Consider the following 16,501-nt stretch of genomic DNA (forward strand, 5'->3'; position numbering starts at 1 on the left):
AGAGAGAGGCTGTATCTGCAGTCAAGGTAACCACATGGGCCTACCACACTGCATTGGGATGATGGAAAATGATTCAGCAGTATCAGTACACACAGTCACTATGGACTGGACAGAGTTCCTTGCTTCTCATTTACCTTTTCAGGTTCTGGATTACGTTTTCTGAAAGCCCTGATTACTGTAATATAAAAGCTTATTCAGATACTGAATGTGAAGTTGAGCTATCATTCATGTTCTAGTATGCATTAAATCGGATGGGCTGTGACCATCTCAAACTGTGGACTGGCAGAGCGGTCTATCTAAAGAGTAGGAAGTCTCCACGAGGTGTGTCCTTTACTAGGTTAACTATTAACACCCCTATCTATCCCTGTGCCTGCCAGTCTCATGTAGATGACAGTCCTTTGGACTTTTCTATCAAAATATTATAAGACAGTAGACTTGACTTAGGGAGCTCCTTTGCTCTCCACTGAGTGGTGTTACTCTGCCACTGTAGTCTCTCCCTATTGGAGTTTATCCTCAGGGTGATCCAGCTCCTGAGATTCCCCTGATCACCAGCAGAGGGTGATGAATAACTGGTAATAACACAAATCAGACTGCAACACTTGAACACACTGTATATTCATGTTACCTAGCTGTGGTAGATCTGGTAGATAAGAAGTGACTTAACTTTCTACCAAAACAAGAGCATTATGTAGCCTATCAAGAGCATTATGTAGCCTATCAAGAGCATTATGTAGCCTATCAAGAGCATTATGTAGCCTATCAAGAGCATTATGTAGCCTATCAAGAGCATTATGTTGCCTATCAAGAGCATAATGTAGCCGTTAGGACTAACATTTCTGCTTGTTTGTCCAGTTAATTCATAGTGTTCAGAACAGAAGTTTCAGCTGTGTTGAGTGTTAACTGGGAAACACATCTGGAGTACCCCCCACAGCCATGGCATTGTGTAGCCTAGCTCCTTCTGTCCCAGAAGCGACAGGCTGCATCCCCACGAGGTACAGTATCTGGCCCCCCGGAGACCTAACTCATCCAGACATCTGCATACACACACATTACGTAAGCATGGCCGAGGCGAGGGCCATGAGAAACTCCAGCAGAAATTCACCCCAGATCAGATCAGTCCCATTGTGTGTAGAACTTTATCCCAACCAGGTGTCACATGATACATCGGGGTATGTCTCTATGTTCTATCCAATTTTATAATGTTTTCCAAGTGGATGTGGGCATAGCCTACTGTACTGCATACTGTACTGATACCTATAATGTGTATCTCCAGGGAAGGAAAACTAGAGGGTAGTCAGCTTACCACAGAAAAAGAACAGGTACTAGGCCTATAACTTACTGTAATAGGCCATTGTCATCCCAAATATAATCCTGCGTGGTGCTATAGGATCAGGCTATGTAGTATAATAGTGCTGGGAGCACTGCAGGTTACACAGGGGGAAAAGGTTTATTTAAAGTGACATCACCACACTGCGGTGAACACTCGGTCCTGATCACAGGGTTCTGCCTGAATAGAAAACTGCTGACTGGAAAACAGAAGGCCTTTTGACGGTAATCGTTTCACACTTTTTATATAGGCCTGCACAGCAAAGTTTTAGAACAATCTAATATAATGGCAGAGAAAAAAATGAACAGTAGGGGAGGGGCCTGGGGGGGTCTACATTTTCCACATCTTCCCTTGTTTGATCCAACCAGTGGCGAGTGGTAGCGATTTAAAGTCAAGGTTAGCCATCACCACCAATTTCTCCACTGCCCCCCTCCCATACTCCTGACTCTGCTCTCTTCCCGCCCGATCCACGGCAGGGTCACCGACGCTGACACTTCTCAGGCCTCGGCAGTGATTGATCAGCAACGCTCCCTCCAAGGTGCTCCGTATGGACGGCCACTCGTTTATCTCAAATCACGCAGGAGATGAGGAATGAAGCCGTGGACCAAGAAAAACGCTAACAGAACTCACTCAGACAAAGGTAACGCTGACAGGTACGGTTTCTTTAAACATTCACATTAAAAGCATGTGATTGTAAATGTTCATGGAATGTGAATATGTGCTGATCTCCAATAAACCTACTGATGAATGATTTATATCGTAAGGTTTCCTGATAGACTACACTAAACAATTTATACTAGGCCTACTTGATATCTGAAAGCCTAATGCAGCAATATCCCCATCATGTGACCACCAGGTTCACATTATCTTTTCCCCCTCCACAATGCTCCTCACCACAGATGTAGGCACTAAAGTCTGCTATACCTCCTGAGATGTGGGTGAAGACGGTTGGTTTCTTCACCTCGTTGCAGACACTAGAGGACACGGAAGCTGGTCATGCCATGGACGTACCACTTACCATCAGTACCCTTACAGTTCAGAGGACCCCCAGAGTCCCCCTGAAAGAGAGGGAGAAAATGAGGGAGGAGGGGGAGAGAGAGAGACGGGGGAGAGAGAGAGAGAGAGAGAGAGAGAGAGAGAGAGAGAGAGAGAGAGAGAGAGATAACTTGTTTTATGAACATTAGTTATGACATACAGGTTATGGTGAATGTGATACTGTATATTCATAAGAATATGATCTCAAGATATTTTGTTGCCTCACTCACTCATCCTGACAATTCACCCCATCTAGCACAGATCATGGTGTTCTTCACCACCATGCCCCACCAGTCACTCTGGCTACACACACACTGTTCCCCACCAAGAGTAGCAGGCCTGCTGCAGCTTATCAGTCATGGGACCATGGGCTGGAACAGAACACGGAGGGTACAGTTACACACTATACACTGGTACATAAACACTACATAACAGGATTAGCTACTATACAGTATGTCTACATATCATATTCACTAACAGACTTATATTGTGTATGTCTACAGTCCATACATCTTAAAGCTAGAATCCTTAATTGAAATAATAACAAAGTGGACACCCTGCCTCTGTTTTTGTAAAAAGCTGAGGGATGTGCCTGGAGAAATGTAACCACTCTGAAATTCATAGACAGAGCTATGGATGCAAGGACCATCCATGATATCGAAATTAAAGTTTTTAGGATATACGGTGTTTGCATTTACATTGTTTACAAATATTACAAAACAAGCTTTATGAGCCATTGCTAACTAACGTCAGCGCAATGACTGGAAGTCTACAGGTACAGCTAGAATTCTTCAAACTGCACGCAGAGACATACAATTTGAATCCATTAATCTGACTCTGGGTAAGTAGAAAAAGGGCTTAGTTGCTAAAATCTTGCACCATCCCTTTAAAACTGTTGAGTGGCTTAACATCAACAGGGGCAATTAGTGAGCCTGAAATGAAACTTCACATGCCACAAGCCCACAGACTCCACATAGCCACACAAATAATATATGCCATTTAGCAGACACTTTTATCCAAAGTGACTTACAGTAGTGCATACATATTTTTCATATGGGTGGCCCCAGCAGGAATCAAACCCACAATCCTTGCATTGCAAATGCCATCACACTGGGTAATATTTGGTTAAGACATTGATCAATGAGAATGAGATTTCAACCTTTATTCACCCACTCAAAAAGAGAGACAGAAGTTTGTTGAATTCCCAATGTGGTATCACTATGCTTTCAAAAAGCACAACCAAATTCCAACAATGTCTGATTTTTGGTTTAGTTTGGTTTAGATTTTTGGTTTAGTGTTATCACTGCGCTTTCAACCATTTAAAAGCACAACCAAGTTCAAATGGGAATACAATGTCAGATATGTTGTATTTCTACAACAATTTAATGTGTTATCACTGTGCTTCATCTAATAGCACAACCAAATGACCTGGATTGCAGTTGAGATTAGATTAAAAGTACATAGTGTAATGACTGCTGTTCAAGATTCTGCACAGATTATTATAGCAATTATGAAGATCTCCACAGACCTGCGACCTTTTCATGCTATCTTGAACAGGCATGCTTTCTATGATTACATAAGAAGACATTTATAGTGACAGTAGGCTAACCTCAAAATGTTGCCATGGATGTGTTACTCATAATTAACGTTGAATAAATACTGTTACATTAGTTTAGGCTATTTACTGTATTACAAAAGTATTCTTGAATTGTGTTTGGTTGACAATTCAACCAAATATCAACATTGAACGGATATCTAATGCTTGGATAGTTTAATCTGAGTCACTGGCTTAATCCTATTCTTTAACTTTTATTTTTGGTTTAGTTGGAGACGTGAATCCAACATATCAATTATTAATTTGTAGACAAACACTAAGTCAGTGGCACAGATGGAACTATTCCAAGCAGAAGATACTTCTCCTTCAAATGTTGATATTTGGTTGCGTTGGCAACCAAACACAATTCAATATTCAGTTTGTCTACAAATTTATACATTTATATGTTAAATTCACAAAAATCTAAATTATTGAATAGGACTAAATCTAATCTAACTTTAAATGCACTTTAAAGTGCTCCTATTCTTTAACTTTGATTTTTGGTTGAGATGGCCTATATGTATTGTCTATTTTTAGTTGAACCCTGGGTTGAATTTGAAACAATAGCTGTTGATGACTTTGCAAATGCTATAGGCCTAAATAGTACCATTGATGATATATGACTTATAAAGTATGGTTACATTTGATTTGCTCTGTTAAACCACTTGGTAATGACTTCAATAGCAACAGTGAATCTATTTAGTTATTAAAGGGGAAACTTCAACATTTTTGAACTTCGTATTCATCATCTCCAGCAACACCCCAACATCAACATATGTGAAAATGGTGTGTTTCTATGTTTTGTAGTAAAAAATATAGAGGAAGAAAAGTGTTTCCAATGACATCATCGGTGTGCATCATGTGATTTTGACCAATTGTGAGTAGGCATTGCCTACTAATTGCCTACTAATTGGTTGATAATATCAGTGGAAACACTTATCTTTCTCTATCTTTTTTACTATTAAACATAGAAACGTGCCATTTTCACACATGTTGGGGTGGTGCTGGAGATTATGAATATGAAGTAGAAAAATTGTGAAGTTTCCCTTTAAGAGATCTCTCAATAAACATTCTCAAAATAGCACATTGGTAGTAGTCAGTGGCAAATATTAAAGCTGGGCTTGGTTAAAACCCTGGATGGGAGACCAAATGAATAGCTGTAGATAGATACACTTTCCAGTAGGAGACAGCCTTGTTTTTTTTCTGATAGTGGACATATAACTTTGAAGATCTGACGTTGTTTCACAGGTACAAATTCCACATATTTTATACAAGGTTTGTTGCTGTGTCTTTGGCATATTTTAGGTCTATCAGATGGATATTCACCAGCGGTGACCATGTCAATGTCCCAGTCAGGGTGAACCAGGATGCGCAGCACGTCTCTGATCTGCTCAATTCCCTCCTGTACGCTCTGGTCATGTTCTCCCATCACCACACGGTACACATCTCCAGGCATGCATGGGGAGGATATACCAAACATCACAGAGAAACATCAAGTTACCTTGAATGATACTGTATCTGCATACTCAGACTCACAGTACGCTATACTTTCCCAATATTCTGCTTCACATTCGTGACCTCAAGGACCTCTTCCTACTCACATTCTCTAGTAATACCTCACACTCTGGACCCCATACTGGCAGTGGTTCTCACCATATGCAGTGTCTAGCAGTCAGGACCCAGCAAGAGCCAATCAGAGTGCCCCCACAGGTGTGATGCCAACGGCTGCCATGCTTCATTGGCATTGAAATCTGAGGATGCAGATGCACAGACAATAAAAACAGTTCATGACCAACATGAGTGGCGCAGTGGTCTAAGGCACTGCATCTCAGTGCTTGAGGCGTCACTACAGACCCCCTGGTTCGATTCCAGGCTGTATCACAACTGGCCGTGATTGGGAGTCCCATAGGGTGGCGCACAATTGGCCCAGCGTCGTCCGGGTTTGGCCGGTGTAAGCCGTCATTGTAAATAAGAATTTGTTCTTAAATGACTTGCCTAGTTAAATAAAGGAATGGACTTATACAGGGAAGTAATCAGTTATTGCCAGCTATGTGTGCGGGCATCCTCTCCATTCACAATCCTGTTGGTGGTGGGCTCGTAGGTGGGAGTACCACACCCATATGCTGGAAAACATACTGTGCACGCTTAGTAGCATAATAGATTTGCACACAGATGTTTTTGTGACCGTGTGAGCTCATTTGTCCTCCAGTGACACAACCAGTCTTAAATTGCCATGCCAGAAGTCATGATGATATGTTTGTATTAGCATTGTGCTGTCCTTAGTGCTCCGAGGCAGGTGTCTCACCGTATGCTGCCAGCAGCAGTAGGAAGGAGAGTCTGTCCAGTATGGTGGCAGTCTGTCAGTAATGTGGAGCTCTGACCCCAGCACTGTGCTCTAATAGTCCTGTCTGTCTGTCTGTCTGTCTGTCTGTCTGTCATTGTCAGGCCCAGCCCCAAACACTGTGCTCTAATAGTCCTGTCTGTCTGTCTGTCTGTCTGTCTGTCTGTCTGTCTGTCTGTCTGTCTGTCTGTCTGTCTGTCTGTCTGTCTGTCTGTCTGTCTGTCTGTCTGTCTGTCTGTCTGTCTGTCTGTCTGTCTGTCTGTCTGTCTGTCTGCCTGTCTGTCTGCCTGTCTGTCTGCCTGCCTGCCTGCCTGCCTGCCTGCCTGCCTGCCTGCCTGCCTGCCTGCCTGCCTGCCTGCCTGCCTGCCTGCCTGCCTGCCTGCCTGCCTGCCTGCCTGCCTGCCTGCCTGCCTGCCTGCCTGCCTGCCTGCCTGCCTGCCTGCCTGCCTGCCTGCCTGCCTGCCTGCCTGCCTGCCTGCCTGCCTGCCTGCCTGCCTGCCTGCCTGCCTGCCTGCCTGCCTGCCTGCCTGCCTGCCTGCCTGCCTGCCTGCCTGCCTGCCTGCCTGCCTGCCTGCCTGCCTGCCCTGCCTGCCTGCCTGCCTGCCTGCCTGCCTGCCTGCCTGCCTGCCTGCCTGCCTGCCTGCCTGCCTGCCTGCCTGCCTGCCTGCCTGCCTGCCTGCCTGCCTGCCTGCCTGCCTGCCTGCCTGCCTGCCTGCCTGCCTGCCTGCCTGCCTGCCTGCCTGCCTGCCTGCCTGCCTGCCTGCCTGCCTGCCTGCCTGCCTGCCTGCCTGCCTGCCTGCCTGCCTGCCTGCCTGCCTGCCTGCCTGCCTGCCTGCCTGCCTGCCTGCCTGCCCTGCCTGCCTGCCTGCCTGCCTGCCTGCCTGCCTGCCTGCCTGCCTGCCTGCCTGCCTGCCTGCCTGCCTGCCTGCCTGCCTGCCTGCCTGCCTGCCTGCCTGCCTGCCTGCCTGCCTGCCTGCCTGCCTGCCTGCCTGCCTGCCTGCCTGCCTGCCTGCCTGCCTGCCCTGCCTGCCTGCCTGCCTGCCTGCCTGCCTGCCTGCCTGCCTGCCTGCCTGCCTGCCTGCCTGCCTGCCTGCCTGCCTGCCTGCCTGCCTGCCTGCCTGCCTGCCTGCCTGCCTGCCTGCCTGCCTGCCTGCCTGCCTGCCTGCCTGCCTGCCTGCCTGCCTGCCTGCCTGCCTGCCTGCCTGCCTGCCTGCCTGCCTGCCTGCCTGCCTGCCTGCCTGCCCTGCCTGCCTGCCTGCCTGCCTGCCTGCCTGCCTGCCTGCCTGCCTGCCTGCCTGCCTGCCTGCCTGCCTGCCTGCCTGCCTGCCTGCCTGCCTGCCTGCCTGCCTGCCTGCCTGCCTGCCTGCCTGCCTGCCTGCCTGCCTGCCTGCCTGCCTGCCTGCCTGCCCTGCCTGCCTGCCTGCCTGCCTGCCTGCCTCCTGCCTGCCTGCCTGCCTGCCTGCCTGCCTGCCTGCCTGCCTGCCTGCCTGCCTGCCTGCCTGCCTGCCTGCCTGCCTGCCTGCCTGCCTGCCTGCCTGCCTGCCTGCCTGCCTGCCTGCCTGCCTGCCTGCCTGCCTGCCTGCCTGCCTGCCTGCCTGCCTGCCTCGCCTGCCTGCCTGCCTGCCTGCCTGCCTGCCTGCCTGCCTGCCTGCCTGCCTGCCTGCCTGCCTGCCTGCCTGCCTGCCTGCCTGCCTGCCTGCCTGCCTGCCTGCCTGCCTGCCTGCCTGCCTGCCTGCCTGCCTGCCTGCCTGCCTGCCTGTCTGTCTGTCTGTCTGTCTGTCTGTCTGTCTGTCTGTCTGTCTGTCTGTCTGTCTGTCTGTCTGTCTGTCTGTCATTGTCAGGCCCAGCCCCAGACACTGTGCTCTAATAGTCCTGTCTGTCTGTCTGTCTGTGACTAGCCCAGGCCATCTGTTGAGCTCTTACCATATCCTGCTGCCGATATTAGCTGGGAAGAACCTCCTGTTCCCTTAATGCTCACCTTGCACTAACCTGTACTGTACTGGAGGTATTACGTCCCTCTGGAAATGTTGACAGGGAAAAGGGATGTGTGTGTGTGGGAGGGGGGTGGGGGGACAAACTCATATAAAGAAGTTTCCACCATTTACCAAAAACGTTGGTAACCTGCATACTGTGACCTGCATACTGTAACCTGCATACTGTAACCGGCATATACTGTATCTACTGAGTACTGTACAGTACTTGACCATATCCATACCAGCAGCCTGAACAGTACAAACTGTTCCCCACAAAAGAGAGAGGGAGCAGTTGAAAGCCCTTGTAAAAGAGAGACAGAGTGTGTGTGAGGGACAGAGAACAGGAGAGAGAAGTAGAGAGAGAGACGTAAAGAGAGAGGGGAGGGGAGGGAGAGGGAGAAAGAAAGAGTGATTGAGAGGGGGACTTAGTGTTGTCAGCTGTGTTAGTATGCAGTGGACTGAGAAATACATTTTCTTCCTGTGACCGCAGAACTGGATACACTTGGGCTGCGTTCAAGAGAAACAGTCCTGTAACAACTTTTTCTTTCTTTAATAAATAAAGTGGAGTACGTCTAAGTCGGGGCCGTGCTCCCGGTGAATCTGGAGCCAATTCTTTACGCCTCTCCCAGACAGTATATTTTCCTCCTTAGGGGAATTAGCAGCGTTCTCTAGAGGAAACAGCACACATCCGTAAATTTCCCCTTTAAAGAAGCACAGCGAATCCATATTTGCCTGAACAGCTAAAAGGCTCTGTTTGTTTTCTCTCTGTGTTATAATATTTCTCCACATTTTGTGTACTGATTTATGGAGCAGACTTGCAATATGTTTGCATAGCATGGCAATGATATAAGACATTTTTATTTATAATGTATTTGTTTCAGGTATAGCATGTGGGTAAAATGTAACAGACTTATGATTTATGATGTCTGTATTCTGCTTCTCTCTCTCTCTCTGTGTGTGTATATATGCACTTTAATGTACGGTATAGATGTACTGTAGTCTGTGTGTGTGACATGGCTGTCCATCCTTATATGCTCAAGGGTTCCATCTGACTTTCATCAGAAAAGTAGCAATTCCTGCCCGTCCAGTAAATATGTGTGCTGAAACAACTTGAGCGCATCCATAAACTTCAGTAATCATTTTTTATTTTCCATTAGGGTGACCTTCAGAAATACTTTGTAAATCAAGACTTCCAAGGAGAAAAACAGTCAGCCAGGCAGCCACAGTAGCTTGTCGGCTCTCTGTCCACTCGTAGTTTAAGACAAAGATAAATTATCTGCCTTCAACCTTCACAGTGTAAGGCCCACTGGCCAGGTATATCTGCTAAGGTTTTCAGATATGACAGGAATCTGCAGTAGGAGCCCAGGGACTGCAGGGGAAATAGTTTCAAATGGGCAGCTTTGATCCATAAAAAAATATTTAACTGGTCAGTTAAACTGGTGAATGACCTGTTTCCTGTCATTTAAATTAAGGATATCAGTTGTCTTGTTTCCTGTCATTTAAATTAAGGATGTCAGTTGTCCTGTTTCCTGTCATTTAAATGAAGTATATCAGTTGTCCTGTTTCCTGTCATTTAAATGAAGGATATCAGTTGACCTGTTTCCTGTCATTTAAATGAAGGATATCAGGGGTCCTGTTTCCTGTCATGTAAATTAAGGATATCAGGGGTCCTGTTTCCTGTCATGTAAATTAAAGATATCAACTGTCCTGTTTCCTGTCATGTAAATTAAGGATATCAGTTGTGCTGTTTCCTGTCATGTAAATGAAGGATATCAGCTGACCTGTTTCCTGTAATTTACATGAAGGATATCTGTCATTAATGTGAGGCTAGGAAATGGTATAGGGAATAAACCAGCTACTCATGAATTAGTTCGTAAAATAACAGACGTTCGCCCCAGAGAGGAAAGGGGTGATACATCACATTTTTATTTAAGAAGGATTGTGAATTATATTTGGCAACAAGCACAAATACTACCATGGTTATGTGTATAAGGTGAATTCATGTTTTTACAGGATTTGGGCCCATATCTTCTTATCATGAATAATAGACTATATTAGGCATGAATTTATGTTTTTTACTGAATCCTTGATATTAGCATGTCCTGTTTTAGGTATACTGTAGGCTAATGTACATGGAATTGATTTCAAGATGATGGATGACTCAATTAAGATTAACATCACTTTATTGGTCAATTGCACACAAGGTCCAGACAAAATTTTACTTCCGCTTTTAACCCAATCCCGCTGAAAGACACATACATACATATACAGGTATTGGAGAGGTGCGGGGAGCTGCTACACTGGGTGCCCAGGGAGCTATTGTTGTGGGGGGGTTAAGTGCCTTGCTCAAGGTCACAATAGCAGGCAATGGCATCTAGGATTTGTTACCAGCAACCCTCCAGTTGCCAGCTCACTTCCTGCCAGGTTTCTTCCCGTAGGACCCTGGATTCGAACTGGCAACCCTCTACTGGCTTGCCTTTCTAACCGCTAGGCTACCTGCCGCCCTATCAGGTAATGAAGTGGTAGAATTAAACTTTTCCACAAACATCTTCTCCTTACATCCATCCATCGCCACCCATCTTCAGGAATGCCCTAGCTTACTGCAGATATTTCAGATATAAACAAAACCAGCCCCATTTCCCATGCAGCTTTCCATCCTGTCTTTTGAATAGAAAAATATTGATTCATTTGTAGCTTTTTCACCTTCCCGTCTTCCTCCGTCTGTCTGTCTGTATCTGTGCATGTCTACAGTATCTCTGATGAGCACCACCAGGCTGTGGATCTGTGTGGATGGAAAAGCAGGGTAAGGCAGCACCGTCTTGACGGCTCCAGTCAGAGTGTGTTATGTCTGGTTGAGGCTCTGTGAATCACACCCCTCAGGTTTGCCAACAGTTTAGAATCCCATTTTTGACATGTTATCCCCCCTCTTCCCGCTCTCTTTCTCTCCGTCTCTCTCCCCTCTCCTGTTCCTGGCTAATGAGAGGAAAGTCTGATCCCTCAGGTTTGGTTCTGTGCAACCTGGGCCCACCCCAGTCCCTGCTTCTCTTTCCTTAAAGCCCACTACACTACAGTTGCCAAACATTAGACATATTATTTCTAATTACAAGCACAGATGTTGGCTTGAGTTTATCAATGTGTGGATCTGAAATACTTCAGGAAATCCCAACTCAAGTGTGCTCGACTGACCCTAGTAATGAGCTATTTAAAGTGTGTTAAAGAGGGAATGACCAAGAAATGCCACGCGTTGGAACTGTGCTTTGGGAGAAATGTTATACTGTCTGTTTGGCAATCTGCTTAGTTTGTCACAGTGAGTAAAATTATGTGATACAATATTTTCTAATCCTGCTGAGTACCCTAAACTGCCTGTAGAGCTATCAGCAGAGCTAAAACAAACACAGGATAATTGCGTTATAAGATAGCAATTGTCTCTCTCCCTCCTCCCTCCCTCCTTGTGTCTGCAAACATCACCCCTCCACCCTACCCGTTAATGTCCCCCCACTGGGCTGGTCTGCAATGGGTGTTTTCACTTATAATTGGCTCCATTTGGGCACCTTGAGGCTCTAGTGGCAACACTTTTCAGCTTGATTCATTGCTATTCCCCCTTCCCCCCTCTCTCCCCTTCTCTCTCCCTCTCTCCCTCACTTCCCTTTGTCGTCCCCCCGGTCCCCAGCACCTCAGGTCCCTGCTTTGTGGAGTCTTAACTAAAACCTTGCTGGACAAATTAAAAACGGTTTGTTCTGTGTCTCTGGCTTGCATCATGAGCCCATAAACACAAAGTGCTTTGGTCATTTAAGACAGAGGCCCTGTGATTATCTCTGCTCTTTTAACTCGCAAATCAAACCCGGGTTCAGCCCCGGGCCCTGACATGTCAGCTCTACCTACTGGGGGAAGAGAAAGAGAGAGGGAAGGAGTAATGGCCCTCATACACAAACCAATCATACACAATCTAAACAAGCAGACGCAAGTTCGAGACAAACTTGGCTTAGTGGGGATTTTGACAATAAGGGATTTTTGATTCTGCTAAAAGTTGAGTGAGAAGTGTAGTTAACAGCAGGGTTTGTATGTTTCATGAATGCAGTAGGTGACACAGATGTAGGATCTTAATCTGAGCCAGTTTGATACAGCAGGAAAATAATCCTGCAGCAACAGGAAATGTAGGGGTTAATACATTTTTCGTAAGGGAAAATCAAGTTTGAAATTTCAAAGTGGAAATGACAAATTTCAGAAGCCTTTTTAAACTTCAAATACACTACAAGGTTGACATTTCCTGCATTTCAGGAAAGTTCTCCTGCAACAAGGTGATCAAATTAAGATCCTGCATTTGTATGTAAAGACGCTGGGTCTTAGCTAAATATATGAGACTGAATCCGTAGGTTATTTTCAATGTGTTGCCACATTTAATAACATAAATGCCAAGTAACAAACGCATGTGACTGTATGCTACAACTAGACAGTATGAATTAACCTATTCATTTTTAGTCATCATAGTGAGTGCATACATTTTTCATACTGGCCCCCCATGGAAATCGAACCCACAACCCTGGCGTTGCAAGCTCCATGCTCTACCAACTGAGCTACATGGGGCTATATTCATCACAGATTACTTTGAGTTGAAGCTATAAAAACTCTGCACTGACTAAAAGGGAGATTTATTATGGCTATGAATTAACAATAGGAGAAAACCTTACATGGTCATGATGAAATGCCCTCTGTTTTTGACATTAACCTATTCTGCGGGCGCCCAGCCACCTGGTTATCGTGACATTAAATTGGTCTTAGCAGATTTGTGATTCAGGGTATCAGACTTCAATGGGAAATCAATGTAATAAGGTCTAAACGGTAGTAACTTTCTAATGGCTAATGATCGTCCAATCGACTGTCAGGTCACATTATGGAGCTCAATACTTAAGACTAACCTAGCTGAGATTAATGAAGGAGAGGGAAATGCTGCTGAGACTTCTTTGAAGGGAAACTATAATATAGAGGACAGAAGAGAGAGGGAGACAGAAGAGAGAGAGAGACAGAAGAGAGAGAGAGACAGAAGAGAGAGACGGGGTGGGGAGAGAGAGAAAGAGAGATTGAAACGGAGAGGGGAGAGGAAGGGAGAGAGAGAATGAGACGCCAAGTGCAGGAAAATTATAGGGGAAACCAGGCTGAGACAATGAAGAGAAATACATTAGATACATAACATGATACATGTGTTCTATGAATATTTTTGCTGCATTTAACATTTTTTCCCCCCACAAAAATGTCACACTCAGGGGAGAAATATGGGATATTTGGTAGTTAATGTTGGGGATGTTAAGCAGTGTGTCAGTGTGTGGCCTTGCTGGTCCTACATTGTGACACCAGGGCTGGAGAGGTGATGTGTGATCTACCATGATTGATATGATTCACAGACTCTGTGGTCCGGTGGCTGATGACCCGCTGTTAATATTTGACCCTCCTCACACAGATTACAGGACAGCAGAGTGGGATGTTTACCACGAGATACCCAACATGTAGAAGCTGCATACTTTATAGTCTCAGAGCAGCAAGGTTATCTGCTCCATCCATCCTTCCCTTTACTCTGAAACTCCAGCTCTCTCCAGCCTATGGAGGACAAAAGTCATTGACTGTGGATATAACAATAAAGCAGTTCAAAAGCATACCTCTCCTTCCTCTCTGTTTCTCTCCTTACCTTTATCACTCTTCTGCACTCTCTCTCTGTCTGTCTTTGACTGTATAGACATGTACTGGTCAAGAGGAAGAGCAAACGTTTACATAACCTCCGTGTATTCGGTTTTGTTTAGCCAAATCTAGTGTCTTGAAACCTCACTGCACAGTACAGCTCAGCACAGTCCCATTCAATGCTTCCGGCCAAAGCTAACTGTAAATATTTTGGGAATACTGTAAAAGCAACATGGAAGTCTGAGACATGTTTACAGAGTTCCTCCTCAAACAAAATGGTTGATTATCGTTCTTTGCTAAATGACAGCTGACTAAACAATATTAACACTCCAGCTGTAACTTTATTTGCTCCATCTGTTTGTGTGCGTGTGTGTGTGTGTGTGTGTGTGTGTACGAGCGTGCCTGTGTGTGTATATGCCGAACAGTGTACTTGTGGAAAGATTCTCTGTATATACAAGTACATAACGTGTCTTATCCTGTGCTTTAGTAGGTGAGAAGAGCCTTATTTCAGTTTCTCACAGTCTCTTATGCAGCAGTATGCAGCGGTTAGCGTGCCGTGTGAACCTCTGTGTTTGGGTGTTAGTGAACAGAACAGGTGCGTTTGAGTTGTAGAGAGAGAGAGAGTTTTTCAGCAGTATATTTGTGCTTCTCTGCATGTGTTAGGTTCATAATGGGGCCATTGAACTGGTCCAGCTCATCTCACACTCTCCCAGTGACACCTGCAACACCCCTGCAAATTGGCAGGCTGCGCTGCTTTAATATACTGTGCTGTGAAGAGTCTGTAAATCAGTCTCAACTGAGCTAATACCACAGCATTAAGACCAGGAAGGGAGAAGCCAGCCAGGTCAGGCTGAGGAAAACTGCTGCTCCAAGGGTGATTCATTTAAACGTTTTAGCACAGTGTCACCACGACGCTTCAGCAGCAACACTCACTGCAGAGAGAGCAGAGCATCCTGGTAAAACAGGTCCGTTTAGGTGGGAAAGTTGGAGTGCAAATAATTACTAATTACGACCCACTGTGGAATGACAGGGGAGAAAAGTGTGTTCAAGGAGAAATGAAAACAGTTTGTTAACCGCTAAGTAAAAGTCTGAAACGCTAGCTGACCTTGCAGACAGTAACATGGCCAGTGGTTCCAACGTGTCAACCTGAAACCTGAACCTTAAAAAAACATACGAATCACTGCTCCGATGTGTCCAAGACCGTTTTCACAGAGCAAGCTCTCACAGCATACATGGGAAAAGGCTGTTCTCCTGTCTCAGCAGGTAAATACACCTGTATATTTATAGTTTTATGTAAACGTTATGTAAATGTTGTCAGAAACGCGTTGACATAAAGTTGGAGCACGCTGAGTGGTGGTGCCTCCTGAAGTTTAGAGGGATACACAAAGAGCCAACTGTGCAGAATAGGGCCAGGTACACACATGCCCCTACACACACTAGGTTCAAAATCAATCACACATACAATTTCCTTTTAACATTACTGTATAAAGTGTACACACATAGTTCACGCACGCACTGTATTTGTACACTTTGTCTTGCTTCCTGTATGGCTCTTTCCTTTCTCTCCCACTACTCCACAAAAGGTCTGGACCTCTCCTGATACCATCTCATGTTTCCCCCGCGGATTTATTTATATTCTTTAGGAGCAATCCGCTCTGTGCGTCAGGGGTCAGGAGTGTGGAGTATGCCATTTCTCCAAAACACAGCAGTGTGTGTGTGTGTTAGGGCCCATGTGCTAGTGATTTCTCCCCTCACCTCTGTGGGCTGTGCCGGGTGGACATGATCAGATGTTTGGACTTCCCAGTGCCGGCACCGCTCGTGTCAGACAGGGACTCGGAGATGTGATTGGTTGTGATGCAAGAACTGTGTTGATGAAAAGAAGGCACGCTGGTCGCCGATTGGCTGTTGTCCCCTGATATAGTCTTTACACTAAACAGCCTGCCACATTCTCCTCGGACACAGGGAAGGTTATCCAGAGGACAGCCCCATAGGCCCCCAACCAGGGGAGTTGGCCTGGTGGAGTTGACATGTTTTATTATTGCCAGAAAAGACTATGTGCATTTATACACATAGCCTATCATTCTGATAGCTGATGCAATGTCAAGACTCGAAACTGAGCATCTCTTCCTGGGTAAACATAATGGACTCCATGGCTCATCGTTCCAATGGATTTTAAATCACCCATATTTTCCTCCTACTGTTGCATGTTTATTTTATAGGCTACAATTGAGGTAATCACACTATAAGTTGTGGTTGTCAGGCTTGTGACTGGTCAGAGCAGGTGTAGATTCCCAGCAGTGAGGACCCCTGGTTCAGGATGTGTCTGGCCCCTCTCTTCCAGACAGGGATGAAGGTTTCACATAGGACCTTCTGTCCACAGCCATCACTCTTTTAATCTCTATGGAACCAACCTCTCTGGGCAGACAGACATTCCACTGGGGTTTCGTCATGGTAGAGGAGTGAGGGAGGAGAGGGGTAGTTCCGTTAATCTCTTTAAATCCATGTGGATGTTCCTAGAGGTGTTTAATTAGAGATTGTTATGGTGTAGTTCTGTCCTGTTA

General features: G+C 45.8%; 1 protein-coding gene across 1 annotated transcript in view; it reads right to left on the reverse strand.

The window, feature by feature from the left end:
• Window positions 1-2,168: 2,168 nt before the first annotated feature.
• Window positions 2,169-16,501, reverse strand: part of LOC123481472 (chymotrypsin-like elastase family member 2B) — a 34,523-nt gene continuing 20,190 nt past the window's right edge. The window contains exons 2-7 of the mRNA XM_045205758.1: window positions 6,262-6,313; window positions 5,995-6,079; window positions 5,610-5,711; window positions 5,283-5,410; window positions 2,688-2,733; window positions 2,169-2,301 (exon numbers count right to left, since the gene is read on the reverse strand). Of these exons, the coding sequence (XP_045061693.1) occupies window positions 2,169-2,301; window positions 2,688-2,733; window positions 5,283-5,410; window positions 5,610-5,711; window positions 5,995-6,079; window positions 6,262-6,313 (546 nt within the window). The remainder of the gene's footprint in view (window positions 2,302-2,687; window positions 2,734-5,282; window positions 5,411-5,609; window positions 5,712-5,994; window positions 6,080-6,261; window positions 6,314-16,501) is intronic.

The sequence above is a fragment of the Coregonus clupeaformis genome, chromosome 20 (genome assembly GCF_020615455.1).
Source record: "Coregonus clupeaformis isolate EN_2021a chromosome 20, ASM2061545v1, whole genome shotgun sequence".
NCBI classification, from domain to species: domain Eukaryota; kingdom Metazoa; phylum Chordata; class Actinopteri; order Salmoniformes; family Salmonidae; genus Coregonus; species Coregonus clupeaformis.